This window comes from Drosophila montana, unplaced genomic scaffold, assembly GCF_035044405.1.
Source record: "Drosophila montana isolate Dmon_TW-CO22-7 unplaced genomic scaffold, ASM3504440v1 contig_1761_1, whole genome shotgun sequence".
In the NCBI taxonomy this organism is placed as follows: Eukaryota; Metazoa; Arthropoda; class Insecta; order Diptera; family Drosophilidae; genus Drosophila; species Drosophila montana.
The window spans coordinates 1316162-1339562 of NW_026996690.1; the positions used below are offsets into that span (position 1 = coordinate 1316162).

The following is a 23401-nucleotide window of genomic DNA, read 5'->3' on the forward strand; positions in this document are numbered from 1 at the left end:
CAGTGTGTATGTGTGTGTGTGTGTGTGTGGGTGTGCGTTTGTGTGTGTGGGCGTTCTGTCTAATATATAGAAAGAAAAAGAATATATGTGTCTATAAACAGCCGCAACGTGCAATGCAGCTGCATTAAACGAATCAAATATTGAAAAAAAAAAATAAAATAAAATAAATTTATATATATGTATAAATAAATGAAGCAAAATGCGCAGCATAGCAAAAAGATTTGCACAGCCAATGACGACGATTATGCCAGAAAATGCCCGAGAAACTCTTTCTATAAACACAACAAGACTTTGCCAAAGCTTTGATAAATCTAAAATATAAATATTTTTTTTTTTTTGAATAAAATCAAATATTTTCGTAATTGCAATAATTTTTGCGCAAATCGCTGGTTATCGCTATATAATTCCGCCTCTAATGACGGCATATTTATAAGTAAAATTTTTATTTGCATGTCATGTTTAATTAACGCGAAGGCAAAACTGAATTTTTGTTAAAAAAAAAAAGAAAGAATGAACACAAAATTTGCAAAAGGCCGTCGCACGAATTGGAGAAATGGAAAATGGAAAAGCAAAAAAAGGCGATGAGAGAAAAACCATGGAAACTGGCAATGGAATGAAACAAATTCACATTTCGTTCTCTCGGTGCTGCTTTTTTTGTGTATTTTCCTCCTTAATGTGCTTGTCTGTGTGTGAGTGTGCGTTTCATTGTATACTTTGTGAAACGAGGCAAAAGCGGCAAAAGACGCAAGCGTCAGAGCCAGCACGGATTTTTTTTCCGCTTTTCCGAACATTCTTTTTTTTTGCTTCTTTTTTGATTCTGCCGACGATATTTTTGACTCTCGCTGGCACAAAGAACCTAAAATTAAATATTTTCGCCTTTTACATATCAGAGGCACAGTGGCATAGCAAATTGTTAGCTGTCGTTTGTTGTTGCTGCTGTTGTTGTTGCTATTGTTGTTGTTGTGGCAGTTAGCTGAAAATGCATAGGATTAAACGCGTAACACAGCTTGTTAGAGCCGGAAAATTTGGCCAATTTGAACAGTTTTAGACGCCTTTTGTTACTATGACACACAGGCCTACATTCTATCTGTGCATTTTGGCTAAAACATATACGCTAACAATAGTAACAACAACATCAAAAACATCGGCAGCAGCAACAACAAATGCGCCGCCAGCTAATGAGCGCATGCATTTATAAATAAATTCTCAAAATGAAACATACCCAAATATATACGGAATTGAGTATTGAAAATATTTTAAACAGCTGTTGCTCATCGTCCACAGCACAGAAATTTAAATAAATAGCACAACAAGCAACACACAACAACAACAACAAACGAACAAAAATAAAAATATATGTACATAAAAAATATACAAAAAATAAAATAAAAATTTTACAAAAAAAAAAAGAAAAAAAACAACTTTTGGACAAGTGGCGAGTGAGCCAAGTGTACTGTTCGCCCGTCGCCCGCCCGCTCCGCGCTGGTGCTAATGTGCAAAGTTTTGTGTTTTCATCAACAAAAACAACAACAACGCAAAGAACGCGGCATAAAAATCACAGAAAATTATTTAAAAAGTGTGTGCAAATAGACGAGCTAAAGTGGGCGAATAGCAAGAACAACAACAACCCCTGGAGAATTAACAGAACGGAAAACAGTTGCCGAGTTGCCCTGAAATGCCCTTCGTGACGCCCCGTAGCACCACAACAACAACAAAAGGAGCAGCAGCAGCAGCTGGCCCCGGCAGCAGCGGACGCACCACATTTCGTCCACCATGGGTGAAAGAGGATGCGGCCACAAAGCCAGCGACAACGCCCTGGGCCAAAAAGGCAGCAGCCGCCAAGGAGAATGGCGAAGAGGCAGCGACAGCAGCAACAACGACAAGCAATAGCAAAGCAAAGGCAGCGCCAGCAACAACAACAGCCAAGAAGACAGCTGAAGAGCCCGTGAAAAAAGCTGCAGCAGCAACAACAACAGCAGCTTGCAAAAAGCAAGCGGAACCCGTGAAAAAAACAGTGCCAGAGCCAGCAAAGAAATCAGCCGTAGAGCCTGTTAAGAAAGCGTCGGCCAGTTTGGCAACAAAAAAGCCCGCGGCCAAGAAGAAGGAGCCAACGCCGCCGCCCGAATCCTCCTCCGAGGAAGAAGAAAGCGAAGAGGAGGAGGAGGAAAGTGAAGAAGAAACCGAAACCGAGGAGGAAGCAACCGAAGAAGACGAAGACGATGAGGAGGAAGAAGATGACGACGATGACGACGACGACGACGAAGACGACACCACGCTAGATGCCAAGCTGCCGGAGCATGTGAAGAAGGCCGCACAGCTGCGTCCGACGCAGATCAACAAGAAGCCGGAACCGCAGGAAAGTGAGTTGACACAACGTTTCACCCTAGAGAAACCCAAATTGCGCAGCGTTGTGGTCAAGCGCGACAAATCGATGAAAAAACTGGCGCCCGACGATGACGATGAGGCCGTCGAGGGCGAAACGGAGGAGGAGCGCGAGCGTCGTCTGCGCTTCAAGCTGGAGAAGCCGAAGTTGCGGCACGTGAAGCGCGAGGAGAAGCCGTTGCCTAGCAAGAGCACCGATAATCTGCTAAAAATACGACCAGTGCTGAAAAAGGTACCCAAAGTTGATGAAATTCTCAAAGAACCCAAAGAAGAACCCAAGCCCGAATTCAAGACCAAAACCCTGAGGAAAGCGCCCTCAATAAAACGCGAACCGAGCATCAAAAATGGTAAGTGACGATCCCGCAACCGATCCTGCGAGCGGAAGATCGAGCCGCAACTCCGGATGCTAAGCAAACAATTCCCGATTAACAACTCTAATGGATCGCCAAAAACAAAAAACAAATGCTGTAAATATATTAAACCACGCGCTTCGCTAATGTCTAAAACACAACTCGCGTAATTCGGCCAAAATATGCATATTTTTAGTGGGTATTTTTATAGGGTATTTTGCAAATACTAGCCAGTTGATATATCAATGAACACGGCCGTGTACATTTTTCTCATTTTAACCTGTCTATTGATTGCCCTCCAACTCTCTATTGCCCTCTCTCTCACTCTCTTATGTTGGTTGCCCGCCACCTCTCTCGCTCTCCCCTCACCTATTCTATTTTTTATTAAGGGGCATTAAAATACTGGCGCAAAGGCAAGGCCGACAGACGTCACAGCGAAATGAATAAAATATAAGAGACAGACGCGACAAACGTAGCGTATGAGTGATATTTTATATGTAACAGCACAGGTATTGCTTATACGTCTAGTATAACTGTTTAGAGGTGGGAGCGTGAGTTTAATAAATAGAATCTAATTTCTAATTCTAATCAAATCACATGTACTTAAAAACTTGAATATCGAAATTTTTGAATTAAATTAACTTAATTAAGTCCGTATAAATCACATCTACTCAAGGCCAACAAATTTAAAATATTCCTTATTCAATATAAGATATTGAAAATATTAAATTTGCTGAAAATCTTTATAATCATCTATTGAAAAATTAAATTAAACTCAATTTGCTTAAAATCTTGACCGAGCCAAGGCCAAAACATATATAAAACAAATGAAAATATAGGCTATCATCCAATTTCGCTAGTGGTAGGGTCAGACAGACTTTTTCTACATTCACATAAGATACAAATTCTTCAATTTTGTAAAAGCTTTTAATTATTCAAAAAATGTCAAGGATGCGGCACAAAGAAGAGTTCAAAAGCTAAGTTTCACGACAGATTAAGCAAAGTGAGAGTGAGCGAAAGAAAGAAAAATATAAATATTTTAAAGGAGGGAGATCAGCCATTATAAGGTTAAGACTAACCCGCAATTGGAAGGTTCTTCTATTAAACCAGAGCCAAAACGCCTTTTCCCTTTTCTTTAAATTGTAGACATTATATATATGTTGTATATCTATAACAAATCTCTATATATAGGGTAAATGCTAGTTTGCTATGAAACTTGTATAACTTATAGAAAAGGGGATCTAACTACTTCAGAATCCGTCCGAATAAACAGACAGACTGTGAAAAACTTGCAAATCCTGCACTTGTCAATGTTGTATCTACACAAAACGAATTCATATTTTCATAAGTTTGAGAGGTTTCTCTAAAGACAATATTATTTCAACTTTTTCTGTCCAAAAAGAAAACCAAATGAATGACAAAATCCGCTGCAAAGCTTTGTTTGTTAACACATTTGCTCTAATACTAGGCGAAACATAGCTCAAATTTAAAATTCACGTATATATATATATGTTATATTACTTTCAAGTTTAGTATGTTATATTACCCAAGTCCCAAGCCATTTGCCATTTATACCAGACGACATTTCCAACTTCAGCTGGGATTCCAGCATATCAAAAATAAGGAAAAAACAGAAAAGACGAAATACAAATGCAATTCTGTTGCATGTTTTATTATGCATGACGGAATATTTTTAGTCATGTGACCATCTCTAGACTAGCTGCATATATATGTGTGTGTACCTGTTACTCATACCAATGCATATGTGTGTGTAGGTCCATTCAGGTCCAACTGAAGAACGCATCTAGAGCTGTTCGTATGTGTATTGCATCTATGAGAGTACTCTCGTACTACGTATAGGAATATAAGTATTAAATGAAAACATTTCATCAAAAATTTGTGAGCCCAAACAAAAACGACAAAGCACATAAGGACACACATTCACACATACAGGCAGGCACACACACACACACAGAGAGGGCTAAAAAGCAATATAAATAACATATTTTATTTATTAAATTTTTAGTGAGTGCTGTGCATTGAGTCGAAAGAGGCGCAAAACGGTTTTCCCACCCACCGATCCAAAGGCCAAAACACAAATTATTATTATTAAAATAGAAAAGACCAAGAGCATAAAAAAATAACGATAGAATTTTCCAAATTTAGGTACATTTTGTAATATTCGAAATGCATTTTGTGGCCGCAGGCATGGACAAATTTTAATACTCAATTTGAGAATTATCACAGTGAGTTGCATAAGTTAACAAATTGAAAAGCAAAGCCCCCCTCGGGGTGCAACAAACATGAAGTGTAAAGCCCATTAAGTGACAGTAAGGCGCAAAGGGTGCACGTTTAAGGTGTGCGGGGCGGGGCAAGCTGCCAGCATGGCCTAATCAGTGGGCAATAACGTGACCGCAAATGCGTCCTAATCTTTGCCAGGCAAACAAAAGGCAACCTTCGAGTGGGGTATGAGAGAAGACTGGTAAGGAGGTGAGGTGTTGAGCGGGTGTGCGTGCGAAGGGTCGAGGGTTAAGAAAATGCGAAAAGGCAGGTCACTCAACAAAATGGTAACCGCTGTGCCCAATGTTTGTCCTTTAAAGCAGTCACATAAATAGGAAAGAAGTGGGCATGACTAGCAGCTACCCTGTAAATAGCTTGTTATACATTCCAGCTTAAATATATGCATACACAGAGACATTTTCAGCTCGAAGCTTGCTGTAGACCAAAAGTCAATATAGATAAATTTTCACATTAGATATTAGTCGATTTTTAAAATCGACATTCATTAATTCGATTCAATACTTTCCAATTTTTAAAATCGATATTTCTTAATTTCCACACTCGAAATTTATCGACCTGTTAAGTCGATATAAAACGACATATACATACAATATTTGCTGATTTTAAGGTTGACATTTCTATATATTTTTCGACCTACACGTTCGTTATTTCTCTATGTATAAATTCAATATTTATCGATTTATAATAACTGATCATTTTCAATATACTTAATTTAACATGATACCCTGCATTAAAAGAATTTGTTTTTCGAAATAATAGGACCCTTTTTCTTAGACTCTGAGAAAGCCAATTGAGTTCTTCCTTCTGTATATCACAAGCAAGTGAACCCAACCATTATACCCTATTGTTTACCCATTTCGAATGGGTATTGCGCATAAAAAAAGCCAAGAAAAAAAGGCAACAATGCAGACAGAAAAGAAAAACATTTATTTAATGTGCTCGGACGACGTCTTGGGCCGACTTTCTGGGTGTTTTCATCTCTCTTTTTATGGTCTAAGTAAAATTCATGATTATTGCTCATTGTGTCAAAACTACAACATAAAGTGGAATGTTTAAAACCAGATGAGGATAGATGAGTGGAAAAGGCACTTTCGTAGATGGTTTCTGTTTTGTTTCTCAAGCGGCCTTAAAGCCAACAACTATCAATAGATGGGAACAAGGACAGGGAACACAGAGTAACTGTTCGTACTCTTAAGGACAAAAGCTGGCCAAGATATATGGCCATGTGCTTGATATAGTCGAACTAAATGCGCCATTTATATTCAAATATACGCACTAAAAAAAAACAAACGAAAAAACGAACAAAAATAAAAAAAATATATAAAAAATAAGGCGGCCGCAAAGCCTCAGTAAATGTCTTCAAAGGACAAGCGGATGGACAAAAAATTTATATATATATATATATTCTTTTATTTAAATGAGCCTGCCCTATATAGCTACATCTATATAGATGTGTGCGTGTGTGTGTGTGTGAGAACATGTAGCGGCTGTGCTATATTCTCTTTTTTTTTTCATTTTTTATTTGCTACGTTTTTAGCTGCCATTAGAAATGTGAACTTTCAATAGGTGCAGCTTTTGGGGGTTGGTTGGGGATTCTTTTGGTGGGCATAAAAGATGATTAGGCCAATTCAAATTTGGTCATGACGCATTCACTTTGCCAATATTTACACTGAACGACATTCATATGGTCCACTAAATAAATAATTGCAACGCATATGTCCAAATAATTTGTAAAGACTGCGCGCTTCTACGCCGATGCATATGCTGTGACATGTGTTTTATGAACTGGAAAGTGCTGATATTTAATATCGCTTTACGTTTTCGAAATTATAAATAGCCAGCGGACAACCAAATTGACCCCAACATGGCCAGCATTAAAATGTGTAGAATGCACAAACAGCTTTTTAGATGTGAAATTCACAAAACAGAGGCTTAAAATTGCTGAAATAATTAATTAGGTATTAAATGAAGCTATTATTAGTTTATTGCCGGAGGCGCTCAACGTATACGAAATTTAATTTCTGTTGTAATTTGAACCGGCATCTTCTCGCCTGCCGGTTCAACACTCAGCCATATAAGCCACACAGGCTCATAACGTTACATTTTTCCAGCTAATATTGACCAGCTCATCTTAGAGCTCACATTCAACCCAAGAGAAAGCTTCAGTAAAAATTTCAGGAAACTTTAAAAGGGCATTATGAAAACTGCCTTTAATAGTGCAATTGTGAGCGCTTATTTAAAACAGTTACCATGTTGCCTAGTGTGGTTAGTTGGCCACAAATGAGCTGGCAATACATAGTTATTAACTAGATGAAAAACGTTAATCAGGCGCCTGCAGCCCGACTGGGATTAGGGGCTGTCAGTTGTTGCCAGTACGGTTGGGGACTGTAAAATATGGCAGACTCTCCGCGCAGCGCTTCATCATGCCAGAAAAGCTCAGACAATGGCGAACAAAGTCAGTCATCAAAGTGGAGTCCATGCTAATGCCCCCTCCAAGCTTGGGCTTGGAGTGGGGCCAGCTCAGCGCTCGGCGCACAGCGTGATTCAATGACAACGGCAACATTTGTGCATGCATAGAATATTCTCAGTTGATGATAACACAATATGGGTAAGGAGAGAGAGAAGGAGAAGGAGAAGGAGAGAGTAACAAGAAGATCTGACGACCGGGTGGGGGCTGGTGGTTTAGGTTGGGGCTACACAAAATTTATGTTTACATACCCCGCTATTCATTTTGGCGTCGTTGTAAGTGCGGGCTTTTGCGGTATATTAAGTGGGAGCATCAACTCGAGAGACGATGCTGCTCAGCATTTTATTTAAATAAGAAATAATTTTGTCGACATGAATGAATGAATGAAGAGTTTTATCTGGGCTACACGGGTGCCCAAGTTTGGGTAAGTTTTTTTGTTTGTGAGAGAGTGTGTGCGGGTGTGCGGGTGGGTGTGTGTGGACGGGTGTGTGTGCGGGTGTGTGCACAGATTTAGGTAGCCGCTTTTGCCAGAGCTTTGCCATAAATTACTAAAACGAATTAAGCGAAACTTACTAAACGAGCGCTCAATTGGCTGCCCAAAAAGTTGACCACGTATTTTAATCATTGACTACAAATGGCAGCCAACAAAAAAAGACAAGGACCCAGCAGTCAGCAGTTGGGGTGCACAGGGACATTAACATGCAGCCGGGTAACTGCCAGACAATAATCAAGTTTGGCGCTGATTTCATTGAGCCAAAGTAACACGAGTTCGGGATTAGTTTCAAAGCCCAGGTGCAGAGCACACACAAAGTATATACATATATAGATATATATATATACATATATATATATATATTTATATATACTTATATATAGGAGTAATAAGAAGCAGCATCTAATGCACCACAAAGAGGCAGCCAAGCACTTAAAGATTAAGTGCAGATTCAGTCGGGCGCGTCGAGCGAGCAAGCCCAAAGCACAAAAAAAAAGAAGACACACAGGCCAGACAAAAGGATAGCAGCGAAAGGGAGTTACAAAATGGTTTTGGAGCAGGGCAGGGGAGGGTGAAGAGGTGTTTTTGCCCTGGGTTCATTCAAACAAAGCTAATTAACAGATTTGTCAGCTTTTCATCACTTGGCGCTCGCGCGCGCACGGCCATTGTCTTAAGCAGTTGTTTGACTTCTGCACTTTTTTAACAACAACAAAGAAAAGTCAGCAACCTGCGGGGGCGACTCGGGGTTTCAGGGTTTTAACTCTGAAAGTATCTGCAAAGAATGCAAAGTATTGTACACAAAGTGTGCCCAAGCGATACGGGCATACATACATACACATTTATATATATAGACATATATATTTGTGTACAAAAAATAAAAGTAAACTCGCTCAATTGCTAATTACAAGGCCGAACTTGAAAGTGAAAGAATGGTAAATTTGTGGAACTTGGCAACTTGTTAGGCCAGCAATTTAAGCGGAAATTTATTGGAGCAACGTTACGAAACAGCTGGCAGCAAACATTACAAGCTAATTGGGCCCAGTTAACCAAAAATGTGTGCCGGCAAAAGCGCATCACAGACTTTAAGCCAACTAAACTGAAACTAAAACCCAAACCCGAACCAAAGGCGAGCCAAGCGAAACGCACATAAGGCAGAAACTACCAAAAAGAAAAAAACGAAGATTAAATGCCCTAGCTTTATGGGACATATGCGAATTTTACGTAAGAAATGAGTTTGCAGCTTTTTTCCCTTCATATTTCACATGTGCGGGTGGAATTTGTCTAAAAATATTTTTGAATACATTTGAGTCATATTAAAATTCTTGAATTTATATGATATACATAAGAACCACAGCTGCCAGTCTACTTTCTAAAAGACTGTCGAAGTCATTTTTGCTTTGGGATTGACTCTCCCTCAAAGGTTATTTTGAAAAAATGAAAAGTTTTGAGAAAAATTATGTGTTCATTGATTTTGTATTCGTATTCGGTTCACAGTAGAAAATAAATTTGATATCCAGTTACCAACCGGTTGGGCTTAAAACGGATTATAAAACTTTAATTTTTATTTTTATTTCAAACTATCGCATGCAAATTAATGAAAGATATTTCTTATGATAGGATTTGATATAAGCATAATTCTCGATCGATAGCTTAGATGTACATATATATCTATATGCTAGATGGCCGCTTTATGATAACGTGTTGCGATGCTGGCAGGATTTTTCACATATTTTACATATTAATACAGCCCTATTCCTTGAATGTCTAGTTCAAGTTTCAAGCAGAACTTAATTATAGACTGATTAGCTGCAAAAAGATAGTTTTTAAGGCAGCTTTTTAATTGGACAGACGAACTATTACGACTCCTCGATTGATGTGTCCTGCTTCTATGCAAAACACATTTCCAGACAGATTTACAATACCCGTTGCTAGTGTATAAAAAATGCAATCAAAGTTTTAGCCGACTGCCAGTGGGGGGTTGTGTGTGGAGAAAGGGAAAAGAGGGGGTTTGCGAAGCAGGAGGTGTTAAGGCAATAAAACAAATTGGGTTGTGGGGCTGCTCAGCTACGTGGGTAGATCTGGCGCCACGGCAGTAACTTTTCAATCTCTGCCAATGCAGTGTAACTTCAGACACACGAATTGGAATGTAGAGGAAAGACCCTCTCCCTCCCCCCCCCCCTCCACACAAGCACACACAACGAGCCCCACAATCCTAGACTAAACTCAATTGATATGTATGGCCTGCAGCTGAAAGAGGGAGCGGTAGAGAGTGGGAGCGGGGCAAACTTGGCGCAAACAACAAACTGACACAAATTGCAAACTCATTAAATTAAAATTATATTTAATAAACGCGAGTGCACGCAGCGCTAAACGATTTATGCGCTAAAATAAAAACAAGCTAAAAAACAACTCTAAAAAAAGCTGAAATAAAAGCTCGACCATTCATCTGCAATTCCACCCCACACACAGTTAAGCACACAGCTAACCGTTTACTCCACATATATTTTTTTATTTTTTTGCAGTTCCCGCACCGCCGCCGCTGCCCTCGTTGGTGCCAAAGGCGCCGCCACCGCCGCCGCCGCCATTGACGGCGGGTGAGAAGCGGGTGCTGAGCGAAACGCAAAAGAAAACGATCGAGAAGCTCAAGTAAGTGGCCAAGCGCAGCTCCTGGTTGCTTTCAGCTAAGCCATCATTTATTTCATTTTGCACAGAACACGACCACGCAGACGTCCCGACTGGTCCGAGATGATGAAGGAGGTGGAGAGCGGCAAGAAGCTGCGTCACGTGGCATGCAACGACAGGTGAGCAGCTCATTAGCCATTATATAAATAAATGGCTCCAGTTCGCTCACAATCGATTGCAAATGGAGTCGTTTCAAGTGCAGCTGTGGCAAATAACTGGCAAATAAAAAGGGTTTTATCCCAACCAATTAATTCTATACAGAAATCAATTTAATCTAGAACTCAAAGGAAAACCCACAAGTTATAAATCTAGGGAAACACGCCACACTTTTCACAAAGTTATAAAAGTTTGAAACGATTAAAGTTGGTTATTTTTTATACAAATTTGAGCAGGTTGGCTGCATACGATATCAAAAACTTCCTGCTTCCATCATGCGCAGACTTTGCTATCAACTCTAGGATTGCAGGCCCTTTGGCACGCTTGAGGCTTTAACTTGTTCAGAATTACAAGCGTCAGAGTCCATTTACTGTGTGTTTTTTCCACAGACAACAACATTTTTAGCTAAAGAGCTTCGACCTTAATTAACTAAAAGACGGAAATCCTTCAAAGTTAACATTATTATGATTTTTGAAATAAGTTTTAATATAAAACCAACCTAAATAACTTAAAATACACCACAAAACGATAAAAATAACAATTTAGCGTGCTAAATTTTAATCTAATTGATTAGATCCAAAAAATGGGACACATTGGGGATAAAAAAGTCAATTTGAAGGCCTTTTGCAGAGAATCTCGTGACAAAATATCACAAATTCCTTAATGATATCTAATTAACAGATTTTAATGCCTAAAATCAAATTCAAATAAAATTTTGCGATACTAAATTTCAAAAGAAAAGGATATTAAAATGTGCATTAAATCCTTTTCTATTATTCGAACCCAAGAAAAAACTTGGATAACTCTCTAAAACTTGTCGAAAATTTTGTAATTTAAAGAATGAACCATATTAAAATACTGAGAGCGCAAAAGATTATTGTAAATATAATGCAAATATATACGCAAAGATTCATTTTTCATTATTTTTTGTTTCCTTTAGATCTCAGCCCATATTGACATGCAAATCGATGACCAAAGTGGATGACAAATTCATCTATGAGACAGAGAAGGATAATTCGCATAATAAGCTGCTCAAGCAGATTCAGGGCGGCGTAAGGCTGCGTCCCACACAGACAAACGATCGCAGCAAGCCGATATTGGGGGGTTTGCGCAAGTTCCGCCGCCAGATGACCATCGAGGAGCAGCTGCACAAGTCGCAGTCAAAGGTCAATATGCTGAGCGAGGCGCCCAGCAGCAATGCGCTGGGTCCGAACAGTGCCACAGCGCTCGGAGCGGGCAGCTCGAGGCCGAGCATAGTGTCCACCATGTCCATAGACGAGGAGAGTCCTGATGAGCTGGACGACATTGACAAGATACGCGACGATTTGCAGAGCACCAAGCAAATGCTGGCCCTTGAGCTGCGCAATCGTGAGGCCCAGGAGCGGGAGAATAAAAAGCTCTTGGCCAAAATACGCACACTCGAGACGGAGCTGGAGCGTGAGAAATCGCGCGAAAAGAATCTGGAATATGGCTCGAATGTTATTGTGGCCACCATGGATCCCACGCCCACCTCCGAGCAGGCGTACGTCAATTCCCTAAAACGTGAAGTCGAGGATGCGCGCAAGGTGTCCAAGGAGGTGGAAAAGAACTATCATGACACAAGCGAGCTGCTTGTCGAGGCGAAAACGGAAATCGAGGAACAAAAGCGACAGATACAATTGCTTGAGCGCAAATTGGCAGCTGCGCTGCAGGTAAGCGACAGCGCCGTCGGGGCGCCCCCCCTAGCCACCCTAACAACTGTGGGCGTGGCACTAGACAGTAGAAGATGCCGTGTGTTGTCAGTTGAAGTTCTAGCTGGGGTCATAACCCACACATATCCACCTGTTCTCGCACATTTTCAGCGCCGTCTGCGCCGCCGCCTCCCGAGCGATAGCTCAGCCTAAAAAAACCAAAGAAAAAATTCTAAAAAACCAGCTAACAAAGCAATCGCAATTAGTCGCTTTCGCATTGACTGTAGTTTTTTTGTAGTTGTTGTTGTAGTTGTAGCAGCACCTACGATAAATAATTACACATCAGCTGACAACACGACACACATTCTTGAGACATTTGTGTGGAGGGGCTGCTGAGATGTGGGCGGGTTACTGATATCTGCAGCGGCAATTAGCCAGATTCTTTGTCTCAATTTGTACGTTTTCAAGACCTTTTCCAGCTCAGTCGTCATCTCTCTCTCTCTCATTCACTGCCTCGTTTTTTCTTATTTTTCTTTGGCTCCCTCTTCTCCCATCTTTCTATCTTTCACATGCCTTCCCTGCTCTCTCAATCTCCGCACATCTTATTATTTAATCTCACTTTCCCTCTGCCCTCCCCCGATGTTCTTTCCTTTGAATTTGCTTTCTTCTCTTTTAAGAGTCGCTTTTCTATGCGATTTTCATAGCTGCAGATAAGGCTCAATATATGATTGATGCCTCAAGCTTATCTCAACCTCCCTTCTTCGCAGTCTTCAAGGTGTTATGCACACTTCTCACACACAAAAACACAAGATGGGTTTCCCAAATGAAGATTAGATATTGTAATATTAAGAAAATCGATTCAAATAGACAAACAAAGACAACGCTTTTGCTTCTATTCTATATCCCGCATACTAAAAACATTAACCGATTTAACCAACGCAATCGCTATTTATATAAGGCAAATACGACTCCAAGCACTAACAGACCGCATATTAGTTTTCGCTTTGCTTTCGACGACGACGAGGACGAAGACGATGATTACTACGGTGCGAGGGTGACCAATCACAAGGTAATGCCCACAGATGCATTCGGTCAGGCGTTGCCTTTGGAGAGATGTTTGCCTAATCCATCCATCTATTGTGAATGTAGGGCGGCAGCTCAGTGGACGGCTCCAGAAGACCAAGCGATGCGCATTTCGGTCGCGACAGCTCCCCTGAACTGGAGCTGGAGATGAGCGAAAGCGATCCCGACGAGCCCGAGGAGAAGAAGACAGAACGACGCGAGCGCCGAATGGGCAAAGAGGTGAAGGTGCTGCGCAGTAAGCTGACCAAGCTGAAGGTCAAGGAGGAGGCCGCCAAGAAGGAGAAGGATGCACTGAAGCAGGCCATGAAGAAGAATCATGTTATACTCAAGTAGGGCGGCCATGTTTTAATATCAATTGCAGAGTTTGCGCTCATAATAGATTCCTTGCAGAGAGGAGAACAAAAAGTTCAAAAAGCTGGAGAAGGAGGTGCAAAAGATGGCTGCATCGATGAAGTTGGACGAAGACGAAGTCGATGCCGAGGACAAGGATGATGAAGAGGCAGCCGAAGAGGAGCACGAGGAAGAAGAGGCAGAGTCCGAGGAGGAGTCAGACGAATCGGAATCTGAAGAAAGCGAAGAGGAATCGGGCAGCGAATCCGAAGCGGAAGTAAGTACACCATATGCGATGCATCTTCTTATACAAATGATAATTGATTGAAATGATTGACTGACTGATTGATGAACCGCCATAAGCGTGCGGTAAATGATTGAATTGATACAATTAGCAGAAAAAAGGTGGTCCGGGCAATGCCGAACAATATCTGCTAACTTATATGCATGTATTTATATATATATAACGGTTTACCTCTGCTCCTTAGGATGCCGCCAATTCCGCCAAGAAATGCAATTTGGAGCCGCGCGTGAAGAAGCACGAGAGTCGCTTTGCGGCAATGAAGAAATGCAATGTGCTGCTGCAGGCAAATGTGGACAATTTGCAGGATCAAATTTCACAGGTGCGCTCCAGGGCCACCAATCTGCAGGACGAACTGGATGCGGTAATTGCCGATTTGGGTTTCTAGGCGCATTAATCACAACAACAAAAACAGCTGCTGCTCCCCAGTAAAAAAAGAATCGAATGTACAACGTGTTTGTTTACTGTTTGCGTAGTGTTCCTTTTTTCAATGTATTTAAATATAATTATATTATCGACATATGTAAGTTCAAGGCACACTATGTATTCACCTTCACACTGCAAATTGGTTGATTTCACTTCAATTATTTTTCTCGCCGGCAAATTGCGTGTTTGTTTGTTTGTTTTGAGTAATTGTCGCGTTTCAAGTACATTTGGGTTTTGTTGTGGCAACCGGTGGCGCCGACGCGCTGTTAGCAAAGTTAATACACTGAAAGGTTACACTATGTTAAGCAAATGTTAATTTTGAGTACATGAATTGCATGCTGCTCAAGATGCCCTCACAAAAGCGGATGACGTCACAAGCACTATCTGTTTTTACATGTATTAAACAGCTGCTATTGACGCAGCTGCTAATGTAACGCTCTCTTATTGCATTTGTAAATCTGGCATTTTCAAATCTTCAAATTATGGTAAAAATGTGACTATATACTTTGTGTAATATTTGCGTTGGGATGTGCTAACCGATGGCGCCGACGCGCTCCTAACAGGACTAGATATAATTCGAGGTTGCGCCATGTTAATTGCATGTTATCTTTGAGTACCTTAGATGCTGCATATAGGCAAGTATCGAAAGGTAACAGCTGTTGCCTACGCAGCGCCCCCTGTCCACAATTTAAGAAACTGCAAACACTTCACAAATTTAAATTTTTGTTACCGGCTTTTACTTTTTCACAATTTGTATTTATTAATTAGTTTTTTTTTTCTTCGAAATACTTTAGTGTAAGCATGTATAACAATGTACAAAACAACAAGTCAATGAATTTGGCTAAACTAAAACATTAGAGTTATACGTGTATATATATCATAGTCATATGTATGAATACTTTTTAAGATGGTATGAGTATCACGCTCGAACTTTAAAACTTTATGCTTATGTTAAATATGTGAGTGAGTATATAATGCGCCTATTTCTGTATAATAAGCTGAGCTTTTTAATAATCCAAGTCTAAACCGTGTATGAATTAGTTTATCGTATTAGTTTTTGAGCATTGTTCCCCGATGCCCGATGAAAATTGGATTTTAAATGTTGAGAAACCACTTACATACCTAAAGCATTCGAATTAACTACAACTACAGCTAATAGTTGGTCTACTCCAGCAGAATGAGACGGAAACGCTTGCGCAGCGAGGATTCCCGGGGCAAAGTCATGGCCCACTTCTTCATGGCCGTCAAAATAACCGAGCTGACGACCATGAGGGCGCCGCACAACGAATACGCATTGGGTGCCTCGCCAAAGAACAGGATTTGCCAGATAAATGCGAACACAATGTCGGCACAGCGGGCAATTGCCACCGGACCCGCCTGCTCCACCTGCAGCGAGAGCGTCAACAGGATTTGACCCAGAAAACTAAAGATGCCCAGCACGACGACCAGCCAGCGATCGCGTCCACAGCTGGGCCAGCAGACGGCGCCAATCGAGCCGCACACAATCAGTGTATAGACCAGGGCAATGGCTCCAAAGTTCGTCATGATCACCGAAAAGTGCAGATTCTTGAGGGCACGCAGCAATATATAAACATTGGCACCAAACAGTGTAGATGATATGGCAGCAACTGGTCCCCAGATGTCATATGTCTTATCCGAATACTTTTCATTATCCACCGCGGGGCGGTTCGCATCACCAAAGACCAGCGGCGGCCTGGTTATCAGCACCACGCCCAGCAGCGTCATATTGATGGTGAGCACATTGAAGAGCGTGCAGGGCTCCTTGAGGAAGGCGCGTGCGAATATGGCTACGAACACAGGTGTGGAGAAGATGATGACGCTGGCATCGGCGAGCGGCATATGGCGGAAGGCATAAAAGCTGAGCATCAGTCCCGTGGTGCCCATGAAGCAGCGCAGCAGCAGGATGACGCGTTTGCCCTCTGGAAATACCGGCTGCCTGGTATAGATGAGTATGGGTATGGCCGGCAGGAGCACGCCCACAAAACGGAACGAGGCCAGCTCCATGGGATTGACATCCACCAGGCCCTTGACTATGACCGAGCATAGCGAGAAGAACAGCGATGAGAGCGTGGCCAGTATAATGCCCAAATATGGGCAATTTACGCGCGTTTTAAGTCGTTCCAGCCATTGATTTGATATATCGCCCGGACGTGTGCCATCCACAAACTGATGCAATTCCAAGTTCTCTGGCATTGTGCCGCTTTCTAAGATGCTAGTCTACTATTTAATTTACTGGCACATCCTGCAAGCATTTAATTAGGTTAGCAAACGAGGCGTTACAAAGTGCCGTTATTAAATTATGTTACCTGTTATTTTTTGATTGCTTTGGAAAAATCGATTTTTCAATCGTGTTGCAGCGTTTTAGGCAAAATGCAATTAACTGCGGCTGCTAAAATGCAGCATTTCTTAACTTAACATGACTGACTGTGATTATTTTCATTATTATTTGTTGTTAAAAAATTTAATTAATAGTTTTTCATACACAAACATTTGATTGAAGCACGAGCAAATTTTTGCAAATTAATTAACAGCTGTCGTTGCTGTTGGCGACAGTGCTGTTTAACAGAACCGCCAACGTGCTGCAAATATAATCCAAAGCTCAGAAAGTTATGTTAATGAGCAGCGCAGCTATCGTTGGGTTAACAGCGATAACAATTAATGTAAACAGAGTGCGCAATGTGATAGTAATTCAAATATGGCAAAAAAAAAAGAAACTTATTATATCATGAAGTCCGAAGTCTGAGCTTGAGAGCAGTGTGCCATTTAAAAATAATTGTGATAGCTTTTCAAATTTTTGTTTGGCGGCAAGTCGTGTAGGCAGCTCTAACATTCTTTATCGGACTATCGGGGCCGTAGTTTATTGTAATTTCGATATATTTTGTAATTTCATCAACACTTTTCGACTTCGACTTGCCATGAACAGCCAAACCGCCAACAACACAAAGCGCTGGGCTCTGCTTGCCGCCAGCTTGGGCTTGGTATATGTGCTCGTGCGGCAGAGGCAATACATATGGAAAACGCTCTGCCGCAGTCCCCTCCAGCTGCAGCACAAACGTATCGAGGTTATCACCTCGGTGAACGAGTCGCAACGTATTCTAAACGAGCTGAAGAGGTGAGTGGGCACGGGCTTAAACGGAGTTTCACACCTGGTTAACCCAACCATTTTTAGCCACTGTGAGTCCTTCAAGGTGCTGGGCTTTGACTGCGAATGGATCACTGTGGGCGGCACACGCAGGCCGGTGGCCCTGCTCCAACTCAGCTCGCACAAGGGTCTCTGTGCGCTCTTTCGTCTGTGCTGCATGAAGCAAATACCCAGGGATTTGCGTGAGCTGCTCGAGGATGATTCCGTTATCAAGGTGGGCGTGGCACCGCAAGATGATGCCATGAAGCTATCGCATGATTTTGGCGTCGGCGTCGCCAGCACCCTCGATTTGCGCTACATGGCCATTATGTCGGGGCATCCGGCGGAGGGTCTGGGCAAGCTATCGCAGACACATCTGAACTATGTGCTGGACAAGAACTGGCGGCTGGCCTGCTCCAACTGGGAGGCGCCACAGCTGGAGGCCGCACAGCTTAACTATGCGGCCAATGATGCCCTCGCCGCTGTGGCCATATTTCAAAAGCTTTCCAGAGATTTAGAGCCGCGTACATTTTGGGATTGGCGTCAGCCCAAATTCGAGCAGCTGCGTCCAAAAATAGAGCCATTTTTAGACGTGGACTTTACCAAAGGCTTAGCTGCGGGCCTGGGCAAATCAGAAACAGACAATTCCAGCAGCCGGCTGACAGGCAAAGCCAAGCACAAGAGGAACAAGAAGCCACAACAACAGCCGCAGCAGCAAGTGCGCAATCTGTGCACTCTGTCGAAAGCCTTCTATGACAATTGCGTGCTGGAGGCGCCGGATGGCGAACTGCTCTGCACCATTGATCGCCGCAAGGCCTCCTGGTACTTAAATCAGAACCTGGGCACACAAATAAGCGAGAATCCTTTTACGGTGCGCCTCAACTTTGAGCCGGCGGGTCGCGCGGTCGGAGATGTGGGTCGCTACTATCAGACGCCCAAAGAGAACCAGTGTGTGGTCTGCGGGCGGCGGGATGCCTATATACGGAAGAATGTGGTGCCACGCGAATATCGCAAACATTTTCCCGTTGTCATGAAATCGCACACATCCCACGACATACTCCTGCTCTGTCCCAGCTGTCATCAGCTGAGCAATATATCGGATAACAAGATACGCAACAAGCTGGCGTCCACATGCGAGGCGCCCTTTAGCCATGGCGAGGGCGTCTCCAAGTACCATGATGACCAGCAGCTCAGGTGAGTTGTCTTGGTTAGTTCATTTGCATCGAACTAGGTTCGAACTGCTCGAGTCTGCAACTCGAAAAGTTCGAGCCGAAACTCGGTTTGCTGGAGCATCTATTCTAACTGCTTGTGATTCTCTCCAGAAACGTCAAGAGCGCTGGCAAGGCTCTGCTGTCGCAGAGCGATCGCATACCGAGCCAAAAAGTCGCACAGCTGCAAAAAACCCTTTTGGATTATTACACAGACACCACCGAAATAACGCCGGAGCTGCTGCAAAAAGCCGCCGACTTGGAGTGCCGTGTGGCCAATGAGTCATATTGCCAGCATGGCAAGAAGGTGGTGCAAATATATCGCGATAAATTTGGGGGCCTCGTGGAGCTGGAACGTTTGTGGCGGGAGCATTTTCTGCGCACGATGCAGCCAAGATTTTTGCCCGAGCTATGGAATGTTAATCACAATGCGGATCGCTTAGAGGTGCGCGCCAGCGAGGGTCGCATCGAGAATGAAGATTTGGTTGTGGCAGGTCTGGAATCGGCAATTAGTATAAATAATGTAGCTAGATCCTAGCAGTGTGATAGTTTTCAAGTTTTTATCTCTGTTAAACACGTAATGCATTACAATAAATACGAATTGGCATTTGCTGCGTATGAAATACAAGATTCCAAATTTGTCACAAAATTTTAAAATAATTTCCAGTCGCTGGCAAGCCGCTGCACAATACTCTGTTTACCAGTCCATGAGAGTATATATATTCTAGATGAGATAATTTAATTTGCTATGAGATAATTTAAAATATTTTGATGAAACTGCATAGATACGTATTTGTATTGGAGGCATGTGAGAACTGGCCCGATCGGAACACTATATCTTATAGCTATCATAGGAATGATCGGCTGAAAATTAAGTTCTTTTGTGAAAAACTTGTTTTTTTTTTAAACTAGCCAGACCAAACATTTTATTTATCATTGCGAGTTTTATATCGTTCTTTACCTACAACAAGCTCTTGTCAACAGCTGACTACTATATCATACAGAACCTATAGGAACAATTAGCCTGATGATCAGTTTGGGTAAGAACTATTTTTGTGTTTATAAAATTTCAATTTTGTTGTATATTAAAACTTTAAGAACATCAATTTAAAGGAAATTGTCAATCATGTACCTGTCAAATTTGATAACACTATCTAAACACACTACAGTGAGAACTGATTGGGCGGACGGCGTCGAGCCGAATCTATAAATTGTATGTATATAAAAATATGATTTGAGAAGAAATATTCGGCCAGGGGAGTTGTCCGCTTAAAAGGAGTGTACGTAAGCAGAGTTTTCCCTGTACGTGAATATACTTAATTCGAGTCTGCCTTTGATAGATAAATAAGCATATGCAATATATGCAAAAATAATAAAAGAAATTTTCAATCGGACAGACAGACATAGCTCCAACTAATATACCCCCTTTTGTCACATGGTAAACAGAGTATGTTAAACAGCGTTAGTATGAATGGCATTGGTCTATGAGCATCTCTTAACAGACATAACTTAAGCTTACTATATTTAAAGCTGACTATAGATAAACTTGACTATATATATCAGATAATACACTATATACACTGAAAAACACAGCAGCGACGCTTCGCTAAATAAACTCGAAGCCCTCGTATTTGTAGTCCGTCTCGATGCGAGTCTCGGGCAACAAGGTTTTGCCTTCCACGCTGAAGGCCGTCACAAATGTGGACGTTTTGCCATTGAGCTCCTCAGTTTTGAGCGCGACAATAATGGAGTCCTCTGTATTGGGCAGAAATTTAAAGCTGGAGAAGCCGTGTGTGGCCACCGTATTGGCGGCATCCAATTTAATCGTGTCTATACTCGTAAAATGCTCATCCGCAGAGATTAGTATGTTGCAGCCCATGTGCTCATCCAAGGTTTCGTTGTATCTGCGGAGAAGAGCAATTGAATCAAAGATAATAAAACGATTTGAGCAGCGGCCACTCACTTCTCCTTGGAGCAGCGACGTGGCAGAAAGTACCAGCGCTGATGCACCGGCGACCAGACGCCACTCTCGTGTATCATATAGCCGGGCCAGTTGATCTGCAACGATTGTAATCGTAGCTGCTTGTAGTTCTCCGCCCAGTTGAGGGAGCGCACCTCGCCCGTTGTGCTTATGGCCTTCACGTACATGGGATTATTATTCTGATATTCACCCATGCCCGTTGTCCACTCCTTGCCCATGGAGCCGACATAGAGCGTGTGCTGCTTCACGGTTGCCCACTCCGATTTGAAGCCCTTCGCATTGTGGCCATCGCCATCGAGCAGTATTAGCCAGGGTATGACCCTGTCATTGGCCAGCTCATAGATGAGCCCGGTGCGATCATCGAAGCTGAGCAGTTTGCCATTGAATGTGACCAGCTCGGAGAGCTCCATGCCGCGATCCTTCAGCGCAAACGAGGACTCCAGCGCCGTGGGCGCACCGTCGTCCCAGCTAATTTGTATCTCCTGCTTTTTGGGCAGATACGTGAGATAGCCCTTCTTGAGATAACTGCGCCACGTTGTGCTGCCATCGCCTTTGATAATTTTCGAACTGGTATCTAGATCTGCTATCATGGCGATGCGATAGCTGATAACGCCGCCCTGCACGCTCAACGGCGGCGTCAGTGGATATGTTGTATTGTAGGGCGTGGCTAGGGAGGCGGCGTTTTCTTGGCTGGCATAACGGCTGCGCAGCCAATAGCCATCGGAGGAGCTGCGACTGCCCTGGCGCGCATATAGAAAGAGCAGCGCGAGGATACAAGCACAAAACACAAGCAATGCAAAATGATAATTAAAGCGAACTGTGCGATTGCCAATTCGATAGGTTGGCGTACGCAGGGCGGAACGCCAGTCGCGCATATGCATGGTGCGCGGTGAGTTTTCCAAATCCCTGAATCCGTACGTCGTGCTTTGCATTTAGAACTTCGAATTTTGGCAGCGTGGCAGCGAAAAGGCTGTAGATGCAGCCAGCTTAATTTATGTGATGTGTCCGTTTTGGCTCTGTTGTTTAGTTTCCACGAATGACGACATATCGATAACTGCCAACAACACAAATCAGCTGACTGGCCAATGATTATCTACGATAGATCGATAGCAAGTTCTATTGAACTGAGTCAAATACTCACTGCATAAATCGTTTCTGTCTGATTGCTTATCGTTTTTCAAGCGGCAGCAATTCAAAATGGAGCAAGCTTTGCTTTATAAAGTTCGATTTTGCTCGTTTGAGTACAATGGATGTTATGATTCCTCCAGCGATTAAATTTCGATACCTGCCAACAACATAAAACAGCTGACTTGCGAGTCACTTTAAAAGTTCCATTGTAGAATAGTTCGATTACAAAGTATTCAACATTTTAAAGAAATCGATTTTAAATTGGATTTCTTGTTCTTAGGCGCCAATAAATTGAAACTTCAACATAATTTTTTGAAAATTATTGTTAAGCGTAGCTTTTGAAAAATAAAGTTAAATTTATTTAACACTTTGAAACTTGGCAGAATCGCGTTTTATACAATGCATGTGTTGAAATTGGATAAAAACGGTTTTGCAACTGGTACAGAAATAATTACAAAACAGATATTAAACTGAATTTATTCGAATGTTCAAAATCAATAAATATCGATTTTTGTCTTCATTTTTAAGCATAACTTGAAGATTATTAAAGGTAGACGCTCAGAGTATTATACTTTGTTGTTAAAATGGAAAAAACTCCAAAGAAAAAATACATATATTATGAGTGTGCTTATAGGCACTAAATAAAAACAAGTAAGAGGTTCTAGTCGGGAGCTCCCGACTAGGGGATACCCTGAACCCTCTTCTTTCAACACCAAATGCAGATCGCGCTACGCGCTCGTTTGATTTAGTAGTAGTAAAGAAAAATAAAAAAAAAATTAGAAATTCTTCCCTTGGCAGGGTTTGAGCTCGGAACCAGCCGCACCACTTGCCGCTGCCTCTACTCAAGGGCCACACCAATAATTGAGCTTTAATGAGAAAAAACCAATTAAAATAGCAGCACAGAAAACAATACAATCGCAATTGCAATGCTGTTGATAGAATTCAAAGCAAACACGCATGAATGTATGTGTGTGTACATGTACAGAAATTCTTGGAATTTGCGCAGCAGCTATTCTGCTAACACGTGCGCATATAACTTTTGTGTTTCTTAACCGATCTTAATGAAATTTTCGTCAGTACATCTTATTGTAGAATAGAATATTGAATATTTGTGTATTCTCAAAAAGTCAATTGCATATAAATTGTGGCTTAAATTGATGGGCAATACAAGTTGGATAATTAACTTGATTTATAGCTTTTCGGTGGTAGCGGGGAGGTGGCGATAGGTATAAAATGAAAGATACTTGATATATGTATACTAGTCTAGAAGCTACATGTCAAGTTTGGTGACTCTAGCTCAT

At 41.9% G+C, this 23401-nt stretch overlaps 5 protein-coding genes across 7 annotated transcripts in view; 2 read left to right on the forward strand and 3 right to left on the reverse strand.

Annotated features, from left to right (window-relative positions):
* The window catches only part of LOC135440933 (trichoplein keratin filament-binding protein), a 35440-nt gene extending 20908 nt beyond the window's left edge, over window positions 1–14532 (reverse strand). The window contains exon 1 of the mRNA XM_064700348.1: window positions 14390–14532. The gene's annotated coding sequence lies outside the window, so the exon portion shown is untranslated. The remainder of the gene's footprint in view (window positions 1–14389) is intronic.
* sals (sarcomere length short) lies at window positions 1455–14748 on the forward strand. 3 transcript variants are annotated; one of them, XM_064700345.1, is made up of 8 exons: window positions 1455–2729; window positions 10516–10639; window positions 10705–10794; window positions 11772–12522; window positions 13460–13570; window positions 13651–13913; window positions 13975–14191; window positions 14403–14748. In XM_064700345.1, the coding sequence occupies exons 1-8, from the start codon at window positions 1676–1678 to the stop codon at window positions 14601–14603; spliced, it is 2811 nt and encodes a 936-aa protein (XP_064556415.1). In that variant the 5' UTR covers window positions 1455–1675; the 3' UTR covers window positions 14604–14748. The 3 variants fall into 3 exon arrangements, with proteins under 3 accessions (XP_064556415.1, XP_064556416.1, XP_064556417.1); XM_064700347.1 differs by having other exon boundaries at window positions 1459–2360; XM_064700346.1 differs by lacking the exon at window positions 13460–13570 and having other exon boundaries at window positions 1458–2729.
* A 681-nt stretch (window positions 14749–15429) lies between these two features.
* On the reverse strand, window positions 15430–17142 carry LOC135440935 (solute carrier family 35 member G1). Its single transcript, XM_064700354.1, has 2 exons — window positions 16969–17142; window positions 15430–16904 (listed from the first exon to the last, which is right to left on the reverse strand). The coding sequence occupies exon 2, from the start codon at window positions 16853–16855 to the stop codon at window positions 15806–15808; it is 1050 nt and encodes a 349-aa protein (XP_064556424.1). The 5' UTR covers window positions 16856–16904; window positions 16969–17142; the 3' UTR covers window positions 15430–15805.
* Window positions 17143–17440: 298 nt separating this feature from the next.
* On the forward strand, window positions 17441–19619 carry Exd2 (Exonuclease 3'-5' domain-containing 2). The gene is made up of 3 exons (XM_064700359.1): window positions 17441–17774; window positions 17832–18977; window positions 19106–19619. Exons 1-3 carry the CDS (start codon window positions 17578–17580, stop codon window positions 19527–19529), a joined length of 1767 nt encoding a protein of 588 aa, XP_064556429.1. The 5' UTR covers window positions 17441–17577; the 3' UTR covers window positions 19530–19619.
* LOC135440940 (apyrase) lies at window positions 19538–22028 on the reverse strand. The gene is made up of 2 exons (XM_064700360.1): window positions 20955–22028; window positions 19538–20895 (listed from the first exon to the last, which is right to left on the reverse strand). The coding sequence occupies exons 1-2, from the start codon at window positions 21902–21904 to the stop codon at window positions 20598–20600; spliced, it is 1248 nt and encodes a 415-aa protein (XP_064556430.1). The 5' UTR covers window positions 21905–22028; the 3' UTR covers window positions 19538–20597.
* Between the last annotated feature and the right edge of the window lie 1373 nt (window positions 22029–23401).

Bases quoted from the DNA above. Each gene is read 5' to 3' on its own strand.
- Exd2 (XM_064700359.1), top strand. From the start codon at position 17,578: ATGAACAGCCAAACCGCCAACAACACAAAGCGCTGGGCTCTGCTTGCC. The intron at 17,775-17,831 runs GTGAGTGGGCAC...AACCATTTTTAG, and splicing joins ATTCTAAACGAGCTGAAGAG to CCACTGTGAGTCCTTCAAGG. The intron at 18,978-19,105 runs GTGAGTTGTCTT...GATTCTCTCCAG, and splicing joins CATGATGACCAGCAGCTCAG to AAACGTCAAGAGCGCTGGCA.
- LOC135440940 (XM_064700360.1), bottom strand. From the start codon at position 21,904: ATGCAAAGCACGACGTACGGATTCAGGGATTTGGAAAACTCACCGCGC. The intron at 20,896-20,954 runs GTGAGTGGCCGC...TCTTCTCCGCAG, and splicing joins CGTCGCTGCTCCAAGGAGAA to ATACAACGAAACCTTGGATG.
- LOC135440935 (XM_064700354.1), bottom strand. From the start codon at position 16,855: ATGCCAGAGAACTTGGAATTGCATCAGTTTGTGGATGGCACACGTCCG.
- sals (XM_064700345.1), top strand. From the start codon at position 1,676: ATGCCCTTCGTGACGCCCCGTAGCACCACAACAACAACAAAAGGAGCA. The intron at 12,523-13,459 runs GTAAGCGACAGC...TATTTATATAAG, and splicing joins AATTGGCAGCTGCGCTGCAG to GCAAATACGACTCCAAGCAC. The intron at 13,914-13,974 runs GTAGGGCGGCCA...GATTCCTTGCAG, and splicing joins AAGAATCATGTTATACTCAA to AGAGGAGAACAAAAAGTTCA.